General features: G+C 30.9%; 1 protein-coding gene across 1 annotated transcript in view; it reads right to left on the minus strand.

Moving 5' to 3' along the window:
- The window catches only part of LOC119599704, a 103091-nt gene that overhangs the window by 54477 nt on the left and 26895 nt on the right, over positions 1-21719 (minus strand). The window contains exon 2 of the mRNA XM_037949599.1: positions 16751-16950. Coding sequence (XP_037805527.1) covers positions 16751-16950 — 200 coding nt within the window. The remainder of the gene's footprint in view (positions 1-16750; positions 16951-21719) is intronic.

The raw sequence follows: 21719 nt of genomic DNA on the forward strand, positions 1-21719 counted from the left end.
TAAATTTTCCATTTTTTATTGTATTTAAATTTATTCATATTTTTGGCTCACTGTTGCCACTGTAATTTGTCATTATTTTTTGTTCATACTAACCACTGTACATATTTTTGGTAACGACCCGTTAGTTTTTATTATTTGTTTCTCACTCCAATTCTTATTATAAGCATATTGTTGTTGCTCTTAAAAATGCAATTTCTTATTTTGGAGACTTATTGCATGTATTTTGTTTTTGCATATTTTGAATATAAATAAACAAGTTGAGTTGGTACATTGGAAGTGAGAAACAAATAATATTACAATAACAACAGTGTAGCCCTTATTTACATGATCAATTGTTAGGCTTAAGAAAAGAATTTTTAAATAAATAAATCATTGTCATAGTTGAATTCAATCGAACAACATCATCTTTTATTCTTGTCTCGGTACCACGGTAGTTCTTTTGTGTTTGTTAATTAATCACTGTCCATCGAACATTTCAGCAACCTATAGACAACAATTCAAAGTAGACCGAATTGCTCTATATCGTTGCCGGTGAAGAAAAAGCTCTTCATCGTACAGATTACTTAAGTTAAATTTTGAAGTAAATAAAAATACAGCCCGTCTATATATTAAAAATATTGGAGTCCAGGAACTATAGTATATTTTTCTAATGCACCTTTGGTTAAACTTTTTTGATTTTCCTAATTAATTAACAATTTTTATTTGTAAAGTTTATTGGAATAACAGTTTGATAAAATTGTATCAATCTTAAGATTATATTTCAATTACAATAATAAATTTGCGGCTAAAATATTATGGAAGTGTTGGAATGACTATGAAAATTGTCTAAATAGGGATTTTAGAATAAGCTAGAATTACATAGTTCCTTATGTTCAACAGAAGTGTTCCATTTTTTGTCCATTTTTTACATTAAAGAAATAAAATAAATCAGACAACTAGATCTAAAGTTATAATCTTTTAAACTGTTAAAAAACAGTTAAGTCCTGTTTTATTAATTAAATTTAAACATAAACGTCTATTTTTTTCAAATTAAAATAGATTTTGTTATTTATAATGAAAAACCGGTTAACCGGTTTTTTCTGGATTTGAAAAATGTCAACCGTTTTTTTCAAATGTCAACTATTCGAACTATTCGAAAACCAGTTTTTGGAAAATGTCGAATAATCGATCACCCTAGTATATAACAATTAATGTGTGTTTGTTTGTATGTATGTTTGAACGTTATAGACTATAGTCTATAGACTTAGCGTATTCCTGTGTATCTGTAATAGGTAATAGGCTATTTTTTAGTTTTAAATTTCATGTGGGCGAGGAGCCACGCTCATACATATTAAGAAAATATTATATCCGTATATTTGAGATAATATAACAGTTAGAGTCTTCAAATTTTGTCGGAGCCACTTTAATGACAATATGATTATTTAGGACAAAAATTAAATACAAAAATTTGTTTATCTTGGACATTGTTATGTTATGTATCCGCTAATGATATGAATGGAATGGTAGGAAAAAATTTAGGTTTCGTATTTTTTACACTAAGCCATAGTAAATTCGAGGAATTACTTGAAGAAAGAAATACAGAAAGATATGCAGTATTCGAAAACATTTATTACATTTTTTCGAACAAAATTCAAGTCCGGAAACGGAAGTATTACTTGTCAATTTGAAGAATCCTAACTTTATATTCAATTTAGCTTTTTTAACTGAAATAGTAGAGTTTATGGTTTACGTGGTAGTTCACTACACGCGAACTGTCAAGTAGAATCGAAGAGACTCCTTTTTGACCAATAGAATTTATAATCAAGCTTAATCTCCAATTACGGGGAGAAAATTAATCAAAATTAAATACTCGTATTGTCATTTAAGCAATTTCTTAGAAATAATAGAAATTTTATTGTTTAAAAGGATAGAAACTTAATTAGTTTGAAAAGTTACCGAATCTCCATGATTTTCATTTTCCAGTATCAACTCAATGTCTACTTCGTAAGGACAGCATTTTATTCGCAAAAGATGCTGAACTCCTTTGAGAATTAACTTCAGACTGGAAAATGAAGATTCACATATGTATGTTGTTCTAAACATCGAATATAATTTGTAGATTTCATTTTTTGTATTTAGATAGATATGTTGATCTAAGTTTACCCAAAACTCCTTTCCACTAGAAAGGGGTAAACTTAGATATAATCTCATCCTCATTATCTCTTCCTGAATTATAGGGCTTTGCTTTTGCAGATCACACAATAATGGATTATTGTGCAAATCGTGAGGAAATCAATTTTATTAAAATCTGAAAAGCGATCCCTATAATTACTTAAAAGAGTTTCAATGACATCTACAAATTCATGGAACATTTCGATATTTGGATAAACATTCGAAATTTCGAATGTTCTCTTCAAACTAATTAAGTTTCTATCCTTTATAATTACAAATTATTTGACTGACAACACGAGTTCAAAAATTGTTTTATTATTAATGCTTGCTGATGAATGATACAATGAAAAGCAAATATGTATATCGAAATTATTTTTTAATTAAATTTTCTACGAAACCTTCATGTTTTCTACCATTACACGTGCACCATACGTACACACCGAGCATAACTTCTCTTTATCCGCAAGAGAAATTACTTCTGCATTAACTACTTCGATTAAAAGCTTTCCTTTGACATTTCCATGTAAATAAATCAGTCCTACCATTTCTTCATGGGTGTCAAAGTTTCTATTATTCTATTCAATATTATAAAAAATTCAAAAAGTACCTTTTGTAGTACGAAAAAGTACCAAAAAGTCCCCTTTTAGAGGTTCTCACCTAATCCGGGATCTATATAATTAATTTCATGTTCCTAAGTTCAATATTCTACAAAATTCCAAAAGTACCTTTTGTAGAACGAAAAAGTACCAACAAGTCCCCTTTTATAGGTTCTCACCTAATCCGAGTTCTACATACTTAAGTACCAAAAAGTCCCTTTTATGTGTTCTCACTTAATCCGGGCTCTACATGCTTAATTTCATGTTTCTAGGTTCAATATTATAGAAAATTCAAAAAGTAGCTTTGTAGATCTAAAAACTACTTTTTACGTGTTCTCACTTACCTCACCTTTCACGTGTTCTCAGTTAATCCGGGCTCTACATACTTAATTTCATGTTTCTAGGTTTTATATTATAGAAAATCTAAAAAAGTACCTTTTGTAGAACGAAAAAGTACCAAAAAGTTCCCTTTAATAGGTTCTCAAATAATCCGGGCCCTACATGCTACATTTCATGTCTTTAGGTTCAATATTATAGAAAATTCAAAAAGTATCTCTTGAAGAACGGAAAAGTACCAAAAAGTCCTTTTATGTGTTCTCACTAAATCCTCTACATGCCTAATTTCATGTTTCTAGGTTCAATATTCAAAAAGTACCTTTTGAAGAAAGAAAAAGTAATCCGGGCCCTACATGCTAAATTTCATGATTCTAGTTTTAATATTATAGAAAATTCAAAAAGTACCTTTTGTAGAACGAAAAAGTACCAAGATGTCCCCTTTTAGGTTCATACTACAGAAAATTCAAAAAGTACTTTTTTGTAGAACGAAAAAGTACCAATAGGTTCTCACTTAATCCGGGGTCTACATACTCAATTTTATATTTCAACATTCGTAATTGTTGTTCTTGCTTTACTTTTTTATAAACAAGTAATACAATATCAAAATTTGCTGTATGATTATGTGTGTTGTTGTAGTTTGTTTATTATTCTGTCTCCGCATGCACGAGAAATCTAAATTTTTAATGAAACTTTCAGAGGTTGTCTCGGATTTTTGCTTTATCTCCGTTACTTATGAACCGATTTTGTTGATTTTAAATAGCAATGGTTGTATTTTTTCGAACGGCTTATAGATTTTGCTATAGACCTCATTAATAGCAATCTAAAATAATATAATTTTATTAATTTTAATTAGCGAAGGAGGAAGGATGTGCTTCACTAGTTTTTCTTAAAAGCTTGTTTATAATTATTTTCTGCTTCCATTTCTGAATTTAAATGAGTATATGATATAAAAACCGTTAAAATGTAAATCTATATAAAGTTCGGAAATAAATTTCATAAACATGACCGAACTTTTTTCAATGCATTTAATGCAAAATCGTACTTTTTCTAACGGCTTATCGATTTTGGTATAAGCATCATTGTCAGCTACCGATTAATGTGAAGTGTTACCAATTTTAACAAGTAAGAAATTATAGTCGGGCGAGGCCGACCATATAATACCCTACACCTTTGACAAAAATATAATGTGATTTAGTCGCCATAATAAAGCATTTAAGTTGAATTGTACCTTGCCTTAGATATACATACTTAAGCCGTTTATTGTTGAATAAAATTGTGGACATTTAAGTGAAATTTTGATGGGGGCTTTTCATAGGGGCTAGAGTCATATGAGAACCTATTATTATGGAATTCGTGGGGGTCATCAAGTCTTGTATACAACTTGGTTATTGCAGCTTTTTGTCGTGCCATTTGTGCCAAATTTCATTGAATTATCTCCAAAATTGCGACCTGTAGTTTGATTACAAGTTTTAAAAGCCCTATTCGGGGGTTCAGTTGTATGGGGGCTAGGTGAAATAATGGACCGATGGTAACCATTTTCAATAGGCTTCGTCTACGGTACCATAAAAGATCATGTGCCAAATTTCATTGAATTATCTCCAAAATTGCGACCTGTAGTTTGATTACAAAGTTTAAAAGCCCTATTCCGGGGGTTCAGTCGTATGGAGGCTAGGTGAAATAATGGACCGATGTTAACCATTTTCAATAGACTTTGTCTACGGTACCATAAACGAGCATGTGTCAAATTTCATTGAATTATCTCCAAAATTGCGACCTGTAGTGTGATTACAAAATTTAAAAGCCCTATTCGAGGGGTTCAGTTGTATAGGGGCTAGGTGAAATAATGGACCGATGTAAACCATTTTCAACAGGCTTCATCTACGGTACCATAAAAGATCATATGCCAAATTTCATTGAATTATCTCCAAAATTGCGACCTGTAGTTTGATTACAAGTTTTAATGGACCGATGTTAACCATTTTCAATAGGCTTCGTCCCTGGGACAATAAAATATCATGTACCAAATTTCGTTGAATTATCTTCAAAATTGCGACCTGTAGTTTGATTACAAGGATTATAAGCCCTATTGGGGGGTTCAGTTGTATGGGGGCTAGGTGAAATAATGGACCGATCTTAACCATTTTCAATAGGCTTCGTCACTGGGATAATAGAAGATCATGTACCAAATTTCATTGAATTATCTTCAAAATTGCGACCTGTAGTTTGATTACAAAGTTTACATGGACGGACGGACGGACGGACGGACAGACGGACAGACGGACGGACATAGCTAAATCGACTCAGAAAATGATTCTGAGCCGATTGGTATACTTTAAGGTGGGTATAGGACCAATATTATTGTGCGTTACAAACATCAGCACAAACCCAATATACCCTCCCCACTAAAGTGGTGTAGGGTATAATTAGCGGTTTAGGTGTGCTTCGTCGAGTTGTCTTGTAACACAAGAAACACCGCGTTTTCGGCGAAAGAGAAATTATGATGAAATTTCCTTTGCAGTTAACATATCCCAGCTTATCTACAATTAACTGCTTTTATCATTTTTAAATTTAAATGAATTATTAACGCAAAAAACCTTTAAAATGAAAATCTATTCGGTTGATTTAAATTTTGTAAAGAATTTATATATTTACATGAATGAACTTTTTTACACTTTTTTAATGCAAAAAACAGTTTTTTTCGAACGGCTTATCGATTTTCGTATTAGCATCATTGTCAGCTACCGTTTGATTAGGGTTTCCAAATTCGCGACGTTTTTTGATTCCCGGGAATCGGGAAAAGAATATTCACATTAATTAAAAAAGCGTTTACGCAATGTTTGGCGCTGCGAATTATGGCCCCAGGTAAAATGGCCCCAAAATATAAAACGAAAAATTGCCCCAATGTTGGGGTCAAAATTCATTATGAAGTATAACCCTAACATTTTTTAAGAAAAATCACCCCAAAATTAATGAAAAATCTCCCCAAGGTTGAAATGAAAAGTGGCCCCAAATATTGGGTTAATTTTTCGTAATGAACAATTACCCCAAAAACGTAAATGAAATTTCACCCCATTTAATTTTAATTCAAATATAGGTGACGTGTCATAAAGTCCAGTGTCATATTTTCCATGGGCGTTATGACTCACTAAATTGAGTCTAGTGTCCATGGACGTTATAACAATTTCAAAAGTGTCACAATGCATATGAGCAATGTAACATAAAGTCTATGGATTTCAAAGAGTCCATTTATCAAAAGAAGGCTTAATTTAGCGAAGCCGGTATTCGAAATACCCCAGAGTTTAAAACCCCTGCGCCCGGCCGAAGGCCGGCTATACAGAAAACTTTTTAAGTGGAAACCAAAATGCAACATACACCAAATTAAGGATAAATTCCTTTGGGGGTAAGAATGTCCCTTTCATAAATTCTTTACAAATTTTCAAATACAGTTCTGTTTTAAAAGTGATACAATGTCAATGGACATTATAACACTTTTAAAAATTGTCATAACGTCCATGGACACTATAAAACTTTTTGGTGTGTCATAACGTCAATGGACATTATGACATCCCACCTCAAATATAAGCTAACATATTTATAAAATTTCATATTTAATAATTTTTGTTGTATTTTCATTAAATGTTTGTTAATTTTGAACATTCTTGAAATATTTTTTGTAAAAATATGTTCAAAATTAACAAACATTTTATGAAAATACAACAAATATTATTACATAAAATATTTTTTAATAAAAAATATCGCGCGATAATGTTCTGATTTTTTATAAAATATTAATAAATAGTAATAATGAAAGATCACCCCTAATTATTATATGGTTTTTTAGGTCCCTTTTTAATATTTTAATATTCACGTATTTTACAAAATTTAAGAATGAAAATTAGCCCCAAAGGAAAAAAGTTTTGTTTTGGGGTATTTCTTCATTTCACAACATTGGGGTAATTTTTATTTTTTTGCGAAATGCAGTATTACCCCAAATGTAAAAATGTTGAAATACCCCAAAAAATATATGAAAAAAAAAACAAAAGTTTCGTGTTTTTGTTTCCTGTATCTTTGTTGGGGCCATATTTCGTTTTACGTTTTGGGGCCATTTTACCTGGGGCCATAATTCGCAGCGCCCAATGTTTTATTGATTTTTTTTTAACATATCATGTGAAAAGATAAGGGTAACGATATTTGGATTATTTCGGTAACGTTGTTTTAGCGGTAATGATAGTGAGATAAGAAGGTATTTTAAAGGTGTAATATAGGAAAAATTATTTAAAAATAATATAACATAACGGTAGTTCGGTAACGATATTTTAGAGATAACGGTAGTAGAGCTGAGGAAACGATAGCCAATCTTTATCTAAATAAAGTAAATAAAATACTTTATTATTTTCTTTATAAATACATTCCATTACATATGTATAAAATGTGTTACAATAAGCATGGTTGCATTTTTACAAGTTTTTAATTCCCGGGACTCCCGACTAAAATTCCCTGGAATCGGGAAGCTAAACATCACTACATTTCCCGGGATTTTTTTCCCGACGCTTCACGGGAACGAAACCCTACGTTTGATGTATAATGTCCCCAATTTAAATTAGCGGCTTAGGTGTGCTTCATCGATTTATGTTGTGAAAGAAACCCCTCGTATTCAGTCCACGAAGGGTCTTGATTAAATTTTTTTGATGCAAACCAATTCTTTCTGTATAAAGATTGATTACTGATAAAATTCAGAATTTAAAATTTGTTTATAATGCGAAAATTCGCAAAAGTAAAAAAATTCGCAATTTTTTCGTATTCTCTCTAACATCTTTGCATGCTAATATTTTATCGCGGCTTTATGATTTCAACATGTAAAATTTAAAAGTATATTTAAAAGTATCACGCTATATTTTGGGTATATTGAAGTTACGCTGTTAGTGTGCTTCGCGAAAAAGCCCTTTTTTCGAAACTTTCACGTTTGTTTTTCCAATATTTAAGCTTCTCCCGCAGAGATACCTTATACCATTTTGGAGATATACATCAAACCACGCGTAATTGCAATGTCTACTTTTTCCCATTTGTACATTTTGCATAACCTAAGAGCCGCAAATATTCTATCCAAAAAACTGCAAATTTTGTAAAATTGTATAAATTTGGTTTCAAAACATTGCGACCACGTAATTCTTTACTTATAAATCGCACAACAATTAAATATGGACAATAGTCATTCAATAAGTGTATACAGCTTACATTAGCAAAAATTTCTAAGTTGTAAGCCGCCCTCATAATATCAAAAAGTTGTAAAAAAAACTACTTGATTTCAATCACATTTTTGAGAAATTTTAACTTTGAGTGTTTATTTCTGTAACATGGAACTACTCTCGACCACAAAATTTTATGGACGTTCCACAGTGGTATAGGAAAAAAAAAAGAGGGAAATAATTCGGTAACTTCTAAACGGTTAATCCGATTTTAATGAAATTTGGTATGCACAAAGAGGAGGTGTTGTCGAGTTTAGGTTTTGAATTTGGACCTTATAGGCCAACCAGGGGCCCGGCGGGGGGTCCTCAAATTAGGACACCTCGGCTATGTTAAATTTTTAAAACGATCCTATTTCTTCATTTGAGTTCCGATTTAAAAAAAATTTCGTATATAGAATCTCCTCATCGAGCACTATAAAAAATGTCGTCGTAGCAGTAAATTATCTCTTATAGTTTAGGAGATATTCGCATTTGAATATTAAAATTTTAAAATTTTTACCGTCCTTACTTTAGTTTTTTTGATAATAGCAGGTCCAAATATTTCCGATTTTCGCCATTTTTTTTATTTGCTTAACAACAAGTTTATATACCAAGCAGTGAAAGAATTATGTAAAAATCATGACTGAGTCCAAAGTTATAGGCATTTAAATTTAAAAAATTAAAAAAAGGCGATTTTTTGTCATTTTTTTGGGAAAAAAGTATCTTTTTCTTTTTAAGTTATCTAAAAAGTTTCTAAGAAGATGTATATAGAATTTATACTTTTTGGAAAGCTGACTTTACATAAAATACGATAAATGAAACAAAACCTAAAAATTTTTGATACCGAGGGGACCAGGTCCATCCAAAAAAACCCTATTTTTTATGGAAAATTAAATTTTGAGCAAAAATTCTCAAATCGCATAGTCGATATCAAATTATAGTGACCTGTTTTATATGACCCAATAAGTTCTTAATCATTTTGTAACGGGTTTCGATAACCCCGCCCCTGGTATGGATATAATAGGCAAAAAACCAAAAAATCCCATTTTTGGGATTTTTTAAAACTTTTTTGGGAATTCCGGGATTTCTAATAAGAAAATTCGAAATTTTTATTTAATTTTGGATTTTGAGTAAAAATATCTACCTAACTGTAAAATTTCATCAAAAAATATTCATAAATAAAATTTTTATTGCAATTTGAAAAATTTGTATCTTCGCAAAAACTGACTAAAAAACATTTTTTAATTTTTTTTAAAAAAAGTATTCCGCGAATTTTTTAATTTTCAAAAATTATATACAGTTTTGAAAAATAGACAAAATTACCTTTCCATTGATATATAACATGCCTACCTAATGTTTTTTAAGTGACAAATTAATTAGGGAAAACTCAACATCTTTTAGAAAATTTGCCTAGCACTATTATTTTCATCCATAAGGTTAACTCTTAAATTTGTTACATATATGGATGAAAATAATAGTGCTAGGTAAATTTTCTAAAAGATGTTGAGTTTTCCCTAATTAATTTGTCACTTAAAAAACATTAGGTAGGCATGTTATATATCAATTTATATATATATTTTTATAGTGCTCGATGAGGAGATTCTATATACGAAATTTTTTTTAAATCGGAACTCAAATGAAGAAATAGGATCGTTTTAAAAATTTAACATAGCCGAGGTGTCCTAATTTGAGGACCCCCCGCCGGGCCCCTGGTTGGCCTATAAGGTCCAAATTCAAAACCTAAACTCGACAACACCTCCTCTTTGTGCACACCAAATTTCATTAAAATCGGATTAACCGTTTAGAAGTTACCGAATTATTTCCCTCTTTTTTTTTCCTATACCACTGTGCGTTCTCCTTCAAGTCTTGTGAATAAAAATTCGTCACCACTTAATTTTCAAAGTATTAAAGGAAAGAAATATTTAATGCATAAAGTTGATTTCTTAAAATTTAAAACAAAAAAAGAATTTCCCATATAAAGTGATATGTACATTAAGGTGGTCTCGTTTGTATGGAGGAAAAATAAGGGTCAATGTTCTCAACTAAAATTAAAGTTTAATTGATTTTAAGATACCATTTCTCAAAATTTTTGTCCTGGCGTCAATATTTGGAGAGCTGGATCAAAGGATAAAAAAGTCCTTTTTCATACCCTTCGCCTTCGTGAGAAGGGTATATATAAGTTTGTCATTCCGTTTGTAATTTCTATAATATAATTTTCCTACCCTATAAAGTATATGTATTCTGGATCCTTATAGATAGCGGAGTCAATTTAGCCATGTCCGTCTGTCTCTGTCTGTCTGTGTATATGTTGAAATCAGTTTTCAGAAGACCCCAGATATCTGCGAGATCCGAATTTTCAATAATTCTATCGGAAATACGATCGAATAGAACGCTATTTAAAATCAGCCCAATCGGTCTATAAATAACGAAGATATGAGTAAAAATTTCATGAAAAATTTACATTTTTCGTGCATGCTTATACAAAGCAATAAACTAACAAAACACAGTATCAAGCGGTACATTTTTTGTTATTGTGATTTCTTGTTTATAAACACAAAGCAAAGAATGAACATCACGTTATGTTACGTTGTTGGAACAAATTAAGTGTTCTAATCCAGCTGATTTTTAGAGTTTTTTTTTTTTATTGCCTTGTAGCATTTTACTTTCTGAGTGCAGTAATGGAAGTTATCCGGTCTATTAGGGTCCGGGAGTTATGGGCCTCCAAAGGTCTGATATATAATTGGATATATCTCGATCACTGATAAACGGATATGGTCGATATGGGTATCATTGGAAAGGTCTTTCACAGAGCTTTCCACTGATGTGTTAGATATTAACCCATTGAGAACCAGGGTGAATTTTTTTGTTTTTTCATTTGTCTTTTTTTAAAAAAGTACCGTTATCTCTAAAACATATCGATATAACGGTACCTCATCTTACGTGAATGTTTGTAGACAACATTTGGGGCTTTCCTTTGATATATGTTTGAAAGCTATAACCCATGAAATGCAGGTGTTATTTAAGTTTAAAATTTTATATTTTCGTAAATTTTGATTTTATCATATGTTATTCTAAATCTCAAGTGCTTATTGTTTGATATGGGTATCAGTGGATAGGTCTCTGAAATACCTTTCAATTGATATATATTGTAACTTATATCATTAACCCATTGAGAGCCAGCGACAATTTGTATATAAATTTCTTATATTGTTTTTACAAAAGTACCGTTATCTCAAAAATAAATCGATGTAAGGGTAGCTAATTTAACATGAAATTGTAAAATATTTGGGGCTTTTTTATAATATACGTTTGAAATTTGTAACTCATGAAGTTTAGAAGTTTTTTAAGTTAATTTAGAAAGAAAGCATATCTAGGTGAAATAAATTATTAAACAAAGAAGTGGGTAAGTTGTTTCACTTTTTGATGAAATAATTGAATAAAAATATTTCACTTTTTGATTAAATGATTTGAAAGTGGTAAAAAGTTTTTTTATTTTTTGGTGAAATGATTGAATTGTGGGAAAAAGTAATATAGCGCCGCAGGCGAAATGATTGAATTGTGAAAAAAAGCAGCCTAGCGCCGCAGGCGAAAAATTATTAAAAAAAATCGCGCGATTTTTTTGAAATAATTTTTCACTTTTTGGTAAAATGATTGAATTGTGGGAAAAAGTAACATAGCGCTGCAGGTGAAATAATTGAATTGTGGAAAGAAACAGTCTAGCACCGTAGGCGAAAAATTATTTGAAAAAAATCGCTCGATTTTTTTGAATTCAAAATATATTTGAATTACGTGTGTTCACCCTGTTTTAAACAAGACGATTATAAATTTTTCGATTTTTTTTGTCGATTCGAAAGTTACAAAACACAGGCACTGGCTGTTAATAGGTTGATATAAATGATATGGACCATATTGTATATCAATCAAAAGATATTTCAAATACCATTGCATTGATATCCATATCGAATAATAAATAGTCAATCTATACAAATGCATTCTATAAAAACCAAATTTTTTTTAAAATATTAATTTTTAAAGTTATCTAACTTCTGCATTTCATGAGTTAGGTCTTTCAAACATACAACATATGAAAGCTTATAATGTTGTCTATAAGATTTCATGTGACATAAAGTACCTTTATATCGATTTATTTTTGAAATAACGGTACTTTTGTAAAAAAAAAATAAATAAAAATATATACAAATTGCCCCTGGCTCTCAATGGATTAATGATATAAGTTACAATATACATCAATTGAAAGGTATTTCAGAGACCTATCCACTGATACCCATATCAAACAATAAGCACTTGAGATTTATACTAACATATGATAAAAATCAAAATTTACGAAAATATAAAATTTTAAACTTAAATAACACCTGCATTCCATGGGTTATAGCTTTCAAACATATATCAAAGGAAAGCCCCAAATGTTGTCCACAAACATTCACATAAGATGAGGTACCGTTATATCGATATGTTTTAGAGATAACGGTACTTTTTTAAAAAAAGACAAATGAAAAAACAAAAAAATTCACCCTGGTTCTCAATGGGTTAATGATATAAGTTACAATATACATCAATTGAAAGTTATTTCAGAGACCTATCCACTGATACCCATATTGACCATATCAAATAATATGCACTTTAGATTTATAATTACATATGATAAAAATCAAAATTTATGAAAATATAAAATTTTAAACTTAAATAACTCCCGCATTTCATGGGTTATAGCTTTCAAACCTATATCAAAGGAAAGCCCCAAATGTTGTCTACAAACATTCACGTAAGATGAGGTACCGTTATATCGATATGTTTTAGAGATAACGGTACTTTTTAAAAAAAAGTCAAAGGAAAAAACAATAAAATTCACCCTGGTTCTCAATGGGTTAATAATATTTGTCATCTAACACATCAGTACAAAGCTCTGTGAAAGACCTTTCCAATGATACCCATATCGACAATATCCGTTTATCAGTGATCGAGATATATCCCATTATATATCAGACCTTTGGATGCCCATAACTCTCGAACCTTAATAGATAATTTTTTTCCTTTGTTGAAGTCACAAGAACAAGTACTATCATGTGGTATAAACAAAAGTTTTAAAATCAGCTGGATCAGAACGCTTCATTTATACCGCAAAAATAACTGTTAACATTTTGGGAAATAAATTGGCGGACTACCCATGAGGGGAGCGGCACCTCCCATATTAATTAAATGCGAAAATTCGTTTATCTGGGAAACTAATAGAAGTAAATTCTTCAACTTTTGCGCTAAGAACTTAAATATTCGTCTGAACATTTTGGATGAAAAAGATCGGACTTCCAACTGGGGGGGCTTAGAGCCCACATATGAAAAAAATTCGTATATCTGAGAAACTATTAGAGCTAGAATCTTCAAATTTTACTTGAAGAACTTTGACATTCATCTGAACAATTAGAGTATAACGGGCGGACTTTCAATGGGGGACTTGGTACCTCCCATATTAATTAAATACAAAATTTCGTTTATCTGGGAAACTAATAGAACTAGATTCTTCAAATTTTGCACAAATTACTTTAATCTTCATCTAAACATTTTGGAGAAAAAATGGTGGGCTTTTATCTTGGGGGCTTGAATTTAATAGAAAAATTCTTATATCTGAGAAACTATTAGATGTAGAATCTTTAAATATTACATGAAGTACTTTGACATTAATGTGAACATTTAGGGAATAATTGGCGGACTTTAAATGGGGGACTTGACACTTCCCATATTAATTAAATACTTTTGTATTCATTTATCTGGGAAACTAATAGAACTAGATTCTTCAAATTTTGCATAAATTACTTTAATATTCAACTGAACATTTTGGGGGAAAACGAGAAAACGAAAATTAATTAGAAAAAATCGTATATCTTAGAAACTATTAGAGTTAGAATATTCAAATTTTACTTGAAAAACTTTGACATTCATCTGAACAATTAGAGTATAACGGAAACTATTATATATATCTTGGAAACTATTATATTATTCACATTTTTCATAGATAGATAAAAATTGGCGAACTTTCAGTAATTTGCTTGGCATCTCTAATATGTAACATATTGTAAATCTAGAGAACTGTTGCAGTTAGAATCTTCAAAATCGTTAAGTGGGTTTTTTATTTATACTGCTTTTAGGGTAGCAAAGCACACTGGGTAAAGCTAGTATTTAAATAAAATACAAAACATACCAAATTTCGAAAAACAGAAAAAACCATTTCGGTGAAATTATATGTAATTATAATTATAATAAATAATTCTATGTAAAAATATGAAAAACATAAAATTTTTCCGAAAAAAAATTTGTAAAACGAAATTGTGTTATGTCATTGAAATTACCTCCCAAAGACCTTTCATATGATACTAAATTTGCATATGGTTTATTTGCAAGAAATATGATAAAAATCATAAAAACCTTAAAAAATAACCTTTTTATTCTTTGATCCAGGTCACCAAATATTGACGTCAGGACAAAAATTTTGAGAAATGATATCTTAGAATGAACTAAATTTACATTTGCGGTGGGAACACAAGCAACTTCCTTTTGGAGCCACCCTAATGTACATAAGTAACAGCGAATGGACGCTAATTAAATATTAAGCTATATATTTTGGCGGTATGAAATAACTCCCCACGAAATAACTCCCCAAAACAAAAATGAAATAAGTCCTCAAATTTGGGGATATATTTCATTAAGAAATAATTCCCCAATTTAAAAATGAAAAAACGCCCCAACGAAATGAAATAACTTCCTAAATTAAAATGAAATAAACTCCCATTTTTGGGGATTTATTTCATATGAAACAAATCCCCAATTTTTAAAATGAAATAAGTTCCCATTTAAAAACAACAAATTATGGAACAAATCGGTTTTAGTGATATTTCTAAAAAAAAGTGGGTCGCTCATACTTTCGAGTGGGGCTTCAAAGTTTATTACATTTCAGTTTAATCGCTTAATAAAGATTCCCTTAATAGCCGGCCTGCGGCCGGGCGCAAGGATTTTCTACTCTATGGTATGTCCAACGACGGCTTCGCTTAATAAATATTTCCTAAATAGCCGGCCTACGGCCGGACGCAAGGATTTACCACTCTATAATATGACAAACACCGGCTTCGCTTAGTAAAGATTTCCTAAAAGCCGAACACTCTTGATACAGGGAGAGTGTATTCTTAGCGAAGCCGGTGTCTAATGTACCCCAGAGGATAAAACCCTTGCGCCCGGCCAAAGGTCGGCTATCAGACATCTATTTTTTATTTCATGTGACAAAAGTAATGTAATGAAATTACTCCCCAAAAATATTTTTAGGGATTTATTTCATTTTTGAATTTTGAGGAATTATTTCATAATGAAATAACTCCCCATTTAAAAAGTGAAATAATGCCCAAAAAGCGAATTAAATCCCCAAATATCGTTGTTTTTGCTTTCTGAACAAATTTTTAGGGAGTTATTTCATTTTCGTGGGGAGTTATTTCATGACGCCATATATTTTATACACTACACCACTATAGTGGGGTGCTGCTGTTTGTAACACCCAAAAATATTGGTCCTACATCCACCATTATCTTCAGATGTCGAATTTTTAAATGAGAACTTATTTCATTTAAAAAAAAGGGATTTGTTTCATATGAAACAAATCCCCAAAATGGTATTATTTCATTTTAATTTAAAGAGTTATTTCATTTTGTTGGGACTTTTTTCATTTTTAAATTAGGGAATTATTTCATAATTAAATAAGTCCCCAAATTTGAGGAGTTATTTCATTTTTGTTTGGGGAGTTATTTCATGACGCCGGTAGAGGATATACATATGTATGTACATTAGAGTTCTCCAAAAAAAAAAACGAAGTTGCGAATTTTGCCCGTCCACCCTCTAGAATTGTTCTATGGATTGTAAAACTACATCATACAAAAAATAAGGCTGATAGGATAACGTTAACAGGTGCCGCAACGGCTCTGAAGTTTTCAAGTGCATTTACAAGGGGAAAAAATCTTTTTTTTTTCAGTCTGCACAATTAATAATAAACTTTACGCTTTAGTGTGAAAGAATCGTAATGTATATCCGAAGTTATATTCAAATCGGACTTTCTTAACCCATAAACTGTGGAGTTCAAAGGTCAAATTTTGCAATATTTGTGAATTCTCAGTGTACCATATCGAAATATTATTTATTTGTCGGCCAAATTTAATGAAGATGACTGGAATTTTTAGTATAAAGTAAAAATAAAAAATAAAATATGTAAATAACTTTGTTGTTTGTTCTTTGATATAAATTTTCTCTAGAAGATAAGATTTGGTCGAAATGTTAAGAAGGTATAATCGATAATTTTTGTACACCTCTAATATACAATGTACATACATACATATACATGCAAATAAAGTCAAGTATTTGTTATACTTGTGGTTTTAAATATCTTACTTTTCGATAAAATCTGGCTCCTGTAACTTTGTGAAATCCCTTTTTGTAAACTGCTTGATAGTCGTCTGGATGTGAGAACTTGAAAAGAATTCCACTTGCTGTTTTCGTTAAACTAAAGCATCCTTTAAAACTCATCTTTTCACATATTAATGCAGCACGTTCCATTGACAATTCATAAGATGGCGTTAGGAGAAATGCACCTTAAAGTATATAAATGTATAGTATTCTATAATTTTGTAATCGTACAGTGATAAAAGGCTTGAATACATATCGCTCATATACTACTACAAGACTGGTATAATCCACTCTGTGATATTAAAGTCTTTCATATAGTTTTGTCTATTTTTAAAAATGGCTATTATTTCCGGTGTGCTAGTGATTTTTTGTTGTAAAACGTCACGTATATTTGATAAGTAAAAATTTAGTTGAAGTTTAGATAAGAAACATACTAACATGTACTTTATATATCAAGTTTAATTTGTAAAATCCGGCGATTTATTTGAAAATTATTTAAAAAATGGCAAAATGTCAAACATTTAATGCTGTTACTCAAAACGGTTTTTTTTATTTATAACCTTCTTGTAATAAATGAGCGATATGTACGTAAGGTAATGACTTTGACACAATTTTCGAAAATTTCAAATGACTTCGGAAAAGTATATCACTTCCTAGGAACATTGAGTCTCTTATTAAAGAAAAGAGAACACTCAGACGTCAATGGCAACAATCACGATCTCCAAACATAAAGGTTAAACTTAATCAGTGCCAAAGAAGACTTCACATCGCTTTAAAGGATAATAAGGAATCTAATCTGAGAAATTATCTCAAAAACTTAGACCCTACTAAGAAAACAGAATATAGTCTCTGGAAAGCTGTTAAAAATATGCAGTGCCCTATTGCATATGAGTCACCTATACGCCTTCAGAATGGTCAATGGGCAAGAAATACGTCAGAAAAAATTGAAGCATTCGCCAATCACTTGGAGAATGTGTTTACTCAAAATGATACAGATTCTTCTATTAGTGCTAACATTATAAATAATGTGGTTCCACACCCAATAAAATTCCGGTTCTCTACCGTGAAGATGAAAATCAAAGGTCTAAAGGCAGGAAAATCACCTGGTATAGATAAAATTACTACCACGATGATAAGTAACCTGCCCAATTCAGCACTGAGAATTATTTTGTTCATCTTTAACTCGATGCTACGTATTGGATACTTCCCTAACTCATGGAAAGTATCCGAGATTGTTATCATACCAAAACCGGGGAAAGATGTCACTCAAGTGACATCATACCGTCCCATTAGCCTGTTGTCTTTATTCTCAAAACTTTTTGAAAAGTTATTGCTTGAAAGCCTTTTAGTACACTTTAACGATAATTGCATTATTCCTGGCCATCAGTTTGGTTTCAGAAGAAAGCACAGCACTATCGAACAGGTACATCGAATAACAACTCTTATTCGGAAGGCCTTCGAGAGCAAGCAATATTGCTCTGCATTATTCATAGATATTTCTCAAGCTTTTGATAAAGTCTGGCACGATGGACTAATACACAAAATTATCACATTACTACCTGCGAATGTTCACAAACTGCTTAAAAATTACATATATGAAAGATCTTTTCAAATCAGATCTAAAGATGTGATCTCTTCACGTCGAAAAATATCTGCTGGAGTACCCCAGGGGAGTATTCTAGGTCCGCTCCTATATATTTTATATACTGCAGATATGCCAACGAGCGCACTGACTCACACATCTACATTTGCGGATGATACCGCTTTTGTAAGCATGCATGCAAACCCTTCAATAGCTTCTGAACAACTCCAGTTTCACATCGGCGAATTGGAAAAATGGCTGGACAAATGGAAAATAAAAGTCAATGCTACAAAATGTACTCACGTTACATTTACTTTAAGAAGGGAAAATTGTCCTCCCCTGCAGATAAACAATATAAAAATTCCTGAACAAAGCCATGTGAGATATCTTGGTATCCACCTTGATCGCCGCTTAACATGGACTCACCACATTGAAGCCAAGGTTACACAAATAAAATTAAAGTCAGCTCAATTGTACTGGCTAATTGGACCACGGTCTGCTCTAGACTTGGAGTACAAAGTGCTTTTGTACAAAACAGTTATAAAACCGATATGGCTATACGGCATTCAACTGTGGGGAACAGCCTCCTCATCTAATGTTGAAAAATTACAAAGAAAGCAGTCAGCACTGTTAAGGTCAATAACAGGTGCCCCGTGGTACATTCGCAATAGTAATATTCATAGGGATCTCAATGTCCCCATAATACGCGAGGAGATCAAACTCTCTTGTTTAACCTACCTGTCGAAACTAATGGATCACCCAAATCCCCTTGCCAGGGAGTTGCTGTCATTTGAGGGTCATAGACGACTGAGAAGAACGGAAACATTGGATTTTGCCAGATAATCAAATTATCGAGAACTTTTGTTGAAATTGCAGTGGCAATAACGACGTTAGTTATAGTTTAGGTTAAGATTTCAATACTTATTGTAAATTTCTATGTAAGAAAGATTCAATAAATAATAACTAAAATGAAAAAAAAAAAAAAAAACTTTTTCCGAACGTTAAAAAAGTTTCCGCTACAATAGCTTTAAAGTTTTTGATATACATATGTATCTAAACAAAATTTTAAATTTTTTATTACAAAATCGAACATTTTTTAATATAAAAGGGGTAATTATTTAATCCACTTTGAACGTATAAAAAGCAAGGATAGGGGCTACGGTTTATCCATCTGTCTGTTTGTCTGTATTTACGTTGGGTCCGAACTAGTGTTTTTCATGGGAATTACAGGGACGGGAAATCGCGGGAATTGCGCAGAATTTTCAATCCCGAATTCCTACTGGAATTATTTTCCTTAGTTTTATGTGATATTTTTACAAAAAATTTTGTTTACAATAAATATGTAACATTGTACAATGTACATTAGGGAGTCCCGTGGACCTCTTTTTAGGATGAATACCTCTAAAACGATGCGTTTCAATGTACTAAATACGAGAAAAATAAAAAAATATTTTTTGAAATGGTCCTTAGTTCCCCACCTGCGATTGAATATCTTGATCTCAGTTCAATATGTTCTAGAAAAAAATTTTGCGATCTTTTTGAATTGGGTGTCAAAAATTACCGAGCTTGTCGCTGTAAAAATAATTAAAATTTTTGTTATTGTATTTCTGGTCCGCAAAACGACTTTTATTGTTATAAGGGGCATATAAATTTCAAAAATTCTAAACCAAATGCCAAACTATTTTTAAATATTTTTCTGTATGAGCTAAAATTACAACAATTTTAACACCCATTTCGATTAAAAGCGAAATCAATATGCCTCTTCAACACACTAAAAATCATTTTATGGACCAAAAAAATTCTACAAAAATTTTAAAATTATTTTTCCCGTAATCAGCTCAAAATTACGGAATTTTTGAGACCAATTTCGAAAAAATCGAATGTAATTTATTTTTCATAATTTTCACTGAAGTCAGGATTTTCAATCGCTGCACAGTGGCGGCCAAAAATCAATATCTCTAAAACCAAAAAAGCTAGGGTCTTCAAAATTGGTCAGATCATAGCATGTCCTAAGAGCTTAAAGGACAAATTTTGGGGAAAAATATTAGCAACTGTAGCCAAAGTAGCCATTTGATCTTTAAAGGGTTAATTGGATAATAGATTTATTTTAAGAATATTTGAAAAAAGTATGAAAATTCGTTTCAGGATGCACTAAGTAAGGTGAAATCGTTAAGGCAGCTGATTTTTACTTGTTTATTAAAAAAGTGCTTGGGTTGTGTCAAAATAAATTAATTTATTTTTATTCTAAAAAATTGTATTTGTTTTTTCAAAGCAAAAAAATTTAAAATTTAAATTTATGAATTAAAATGTTCATAAAAAGTTTTCAAATAAGAAAACTCTGATGAAGAAGCATTAAAACATTGTCCTGCTGCAGATGCAAGCTAAATGTAACGACGGTTTTATAGGTAATATTGTGAAATACACAAAAAATATTTCTTTCCAATGTTTGTTATTTTTCAATTTTAGAAATTTCATTTTGACAAAACCCAACTCTAGACAACAAAAAAATATTGTGTTTGTTGTGTTTGTTGCCGAAACGCTCTCACCTTACTTATTACATCATGATTCGTTTGTTTCAAAAAATGTTGGAAAATTTTTATTCCATTTTAATTAATTTGAAATATACACTGAAAAAAATTCAAATAAAAAAGTTATACATAGTTATATAATGCAATTAGAAGTATTATTTAATAATATAAGATAATAAAGTGAAATAAGATATTAATATACACATATCAAATATTACTCCTTGATTTAAACCGTTAAATTACTTCTTTTCTTTGTTGGAAAGTTTCGGAGTCAGGAAAAAACATGGATCTGAACTTAAAAAGAGCCTATTTAAAAGGTCTGTATTTGTACCAGTACGCGAAATTTTTCTGTATGTTGCATTCTAATCCTCCATGCTTGTATGTTTGATCATCTCAGCTCCATGGATTACTGGAGGAGGGAGGTAATGCAAGAGATACTCCTCAACAAGTTTTCTGGCTGTCTCTACAGTACCTCGTTTCTGTATTTTTCTCGAATAGAGAAAAAATTAAAATATAATAGTCTCCAGGGTGACTCTGATTATTTTTAAACTGTATTCATTTAAATTTAATAAGAAATGTTTGATCATGATCATGAATTTTTCGACAGATTTTCTCGATGCGAGAATTACATGAACGGGATACAGCAAATTCCCCAAACTTTTCGGCATCAATTTCAAATTTAATTTTAGATAGTTTACGCCTCTTTGTTCTTGCTGAAGACCTGTGTTTTGAAAAGGTCAAAAAAAGCATTCTTCAGGGATTTTTTAATGGGTTTTAATTTTTCCAGTTTTTGTCATTTAATCTGATAGAAAATAAGTTAAAATTTTTGGAGACTTTGCCACAA

This window comes from Lucilia sericata, unplaced genomic scaffold, assembly GCF_015586225.1.
Source record: "Lucilia sericata isolate MDLA Ls3-8-SP2 unplaced genomic scaffold, ASM1558622v1 Contig000085F_arrow, whole genome shotgun sequence".
Classification (NCBI taxonomy): Eukaryota; Metazoa; Arthropoda; class Insecta; order Diptera; family Calliphoridae; genus Lucilia; species Lucilia sericata.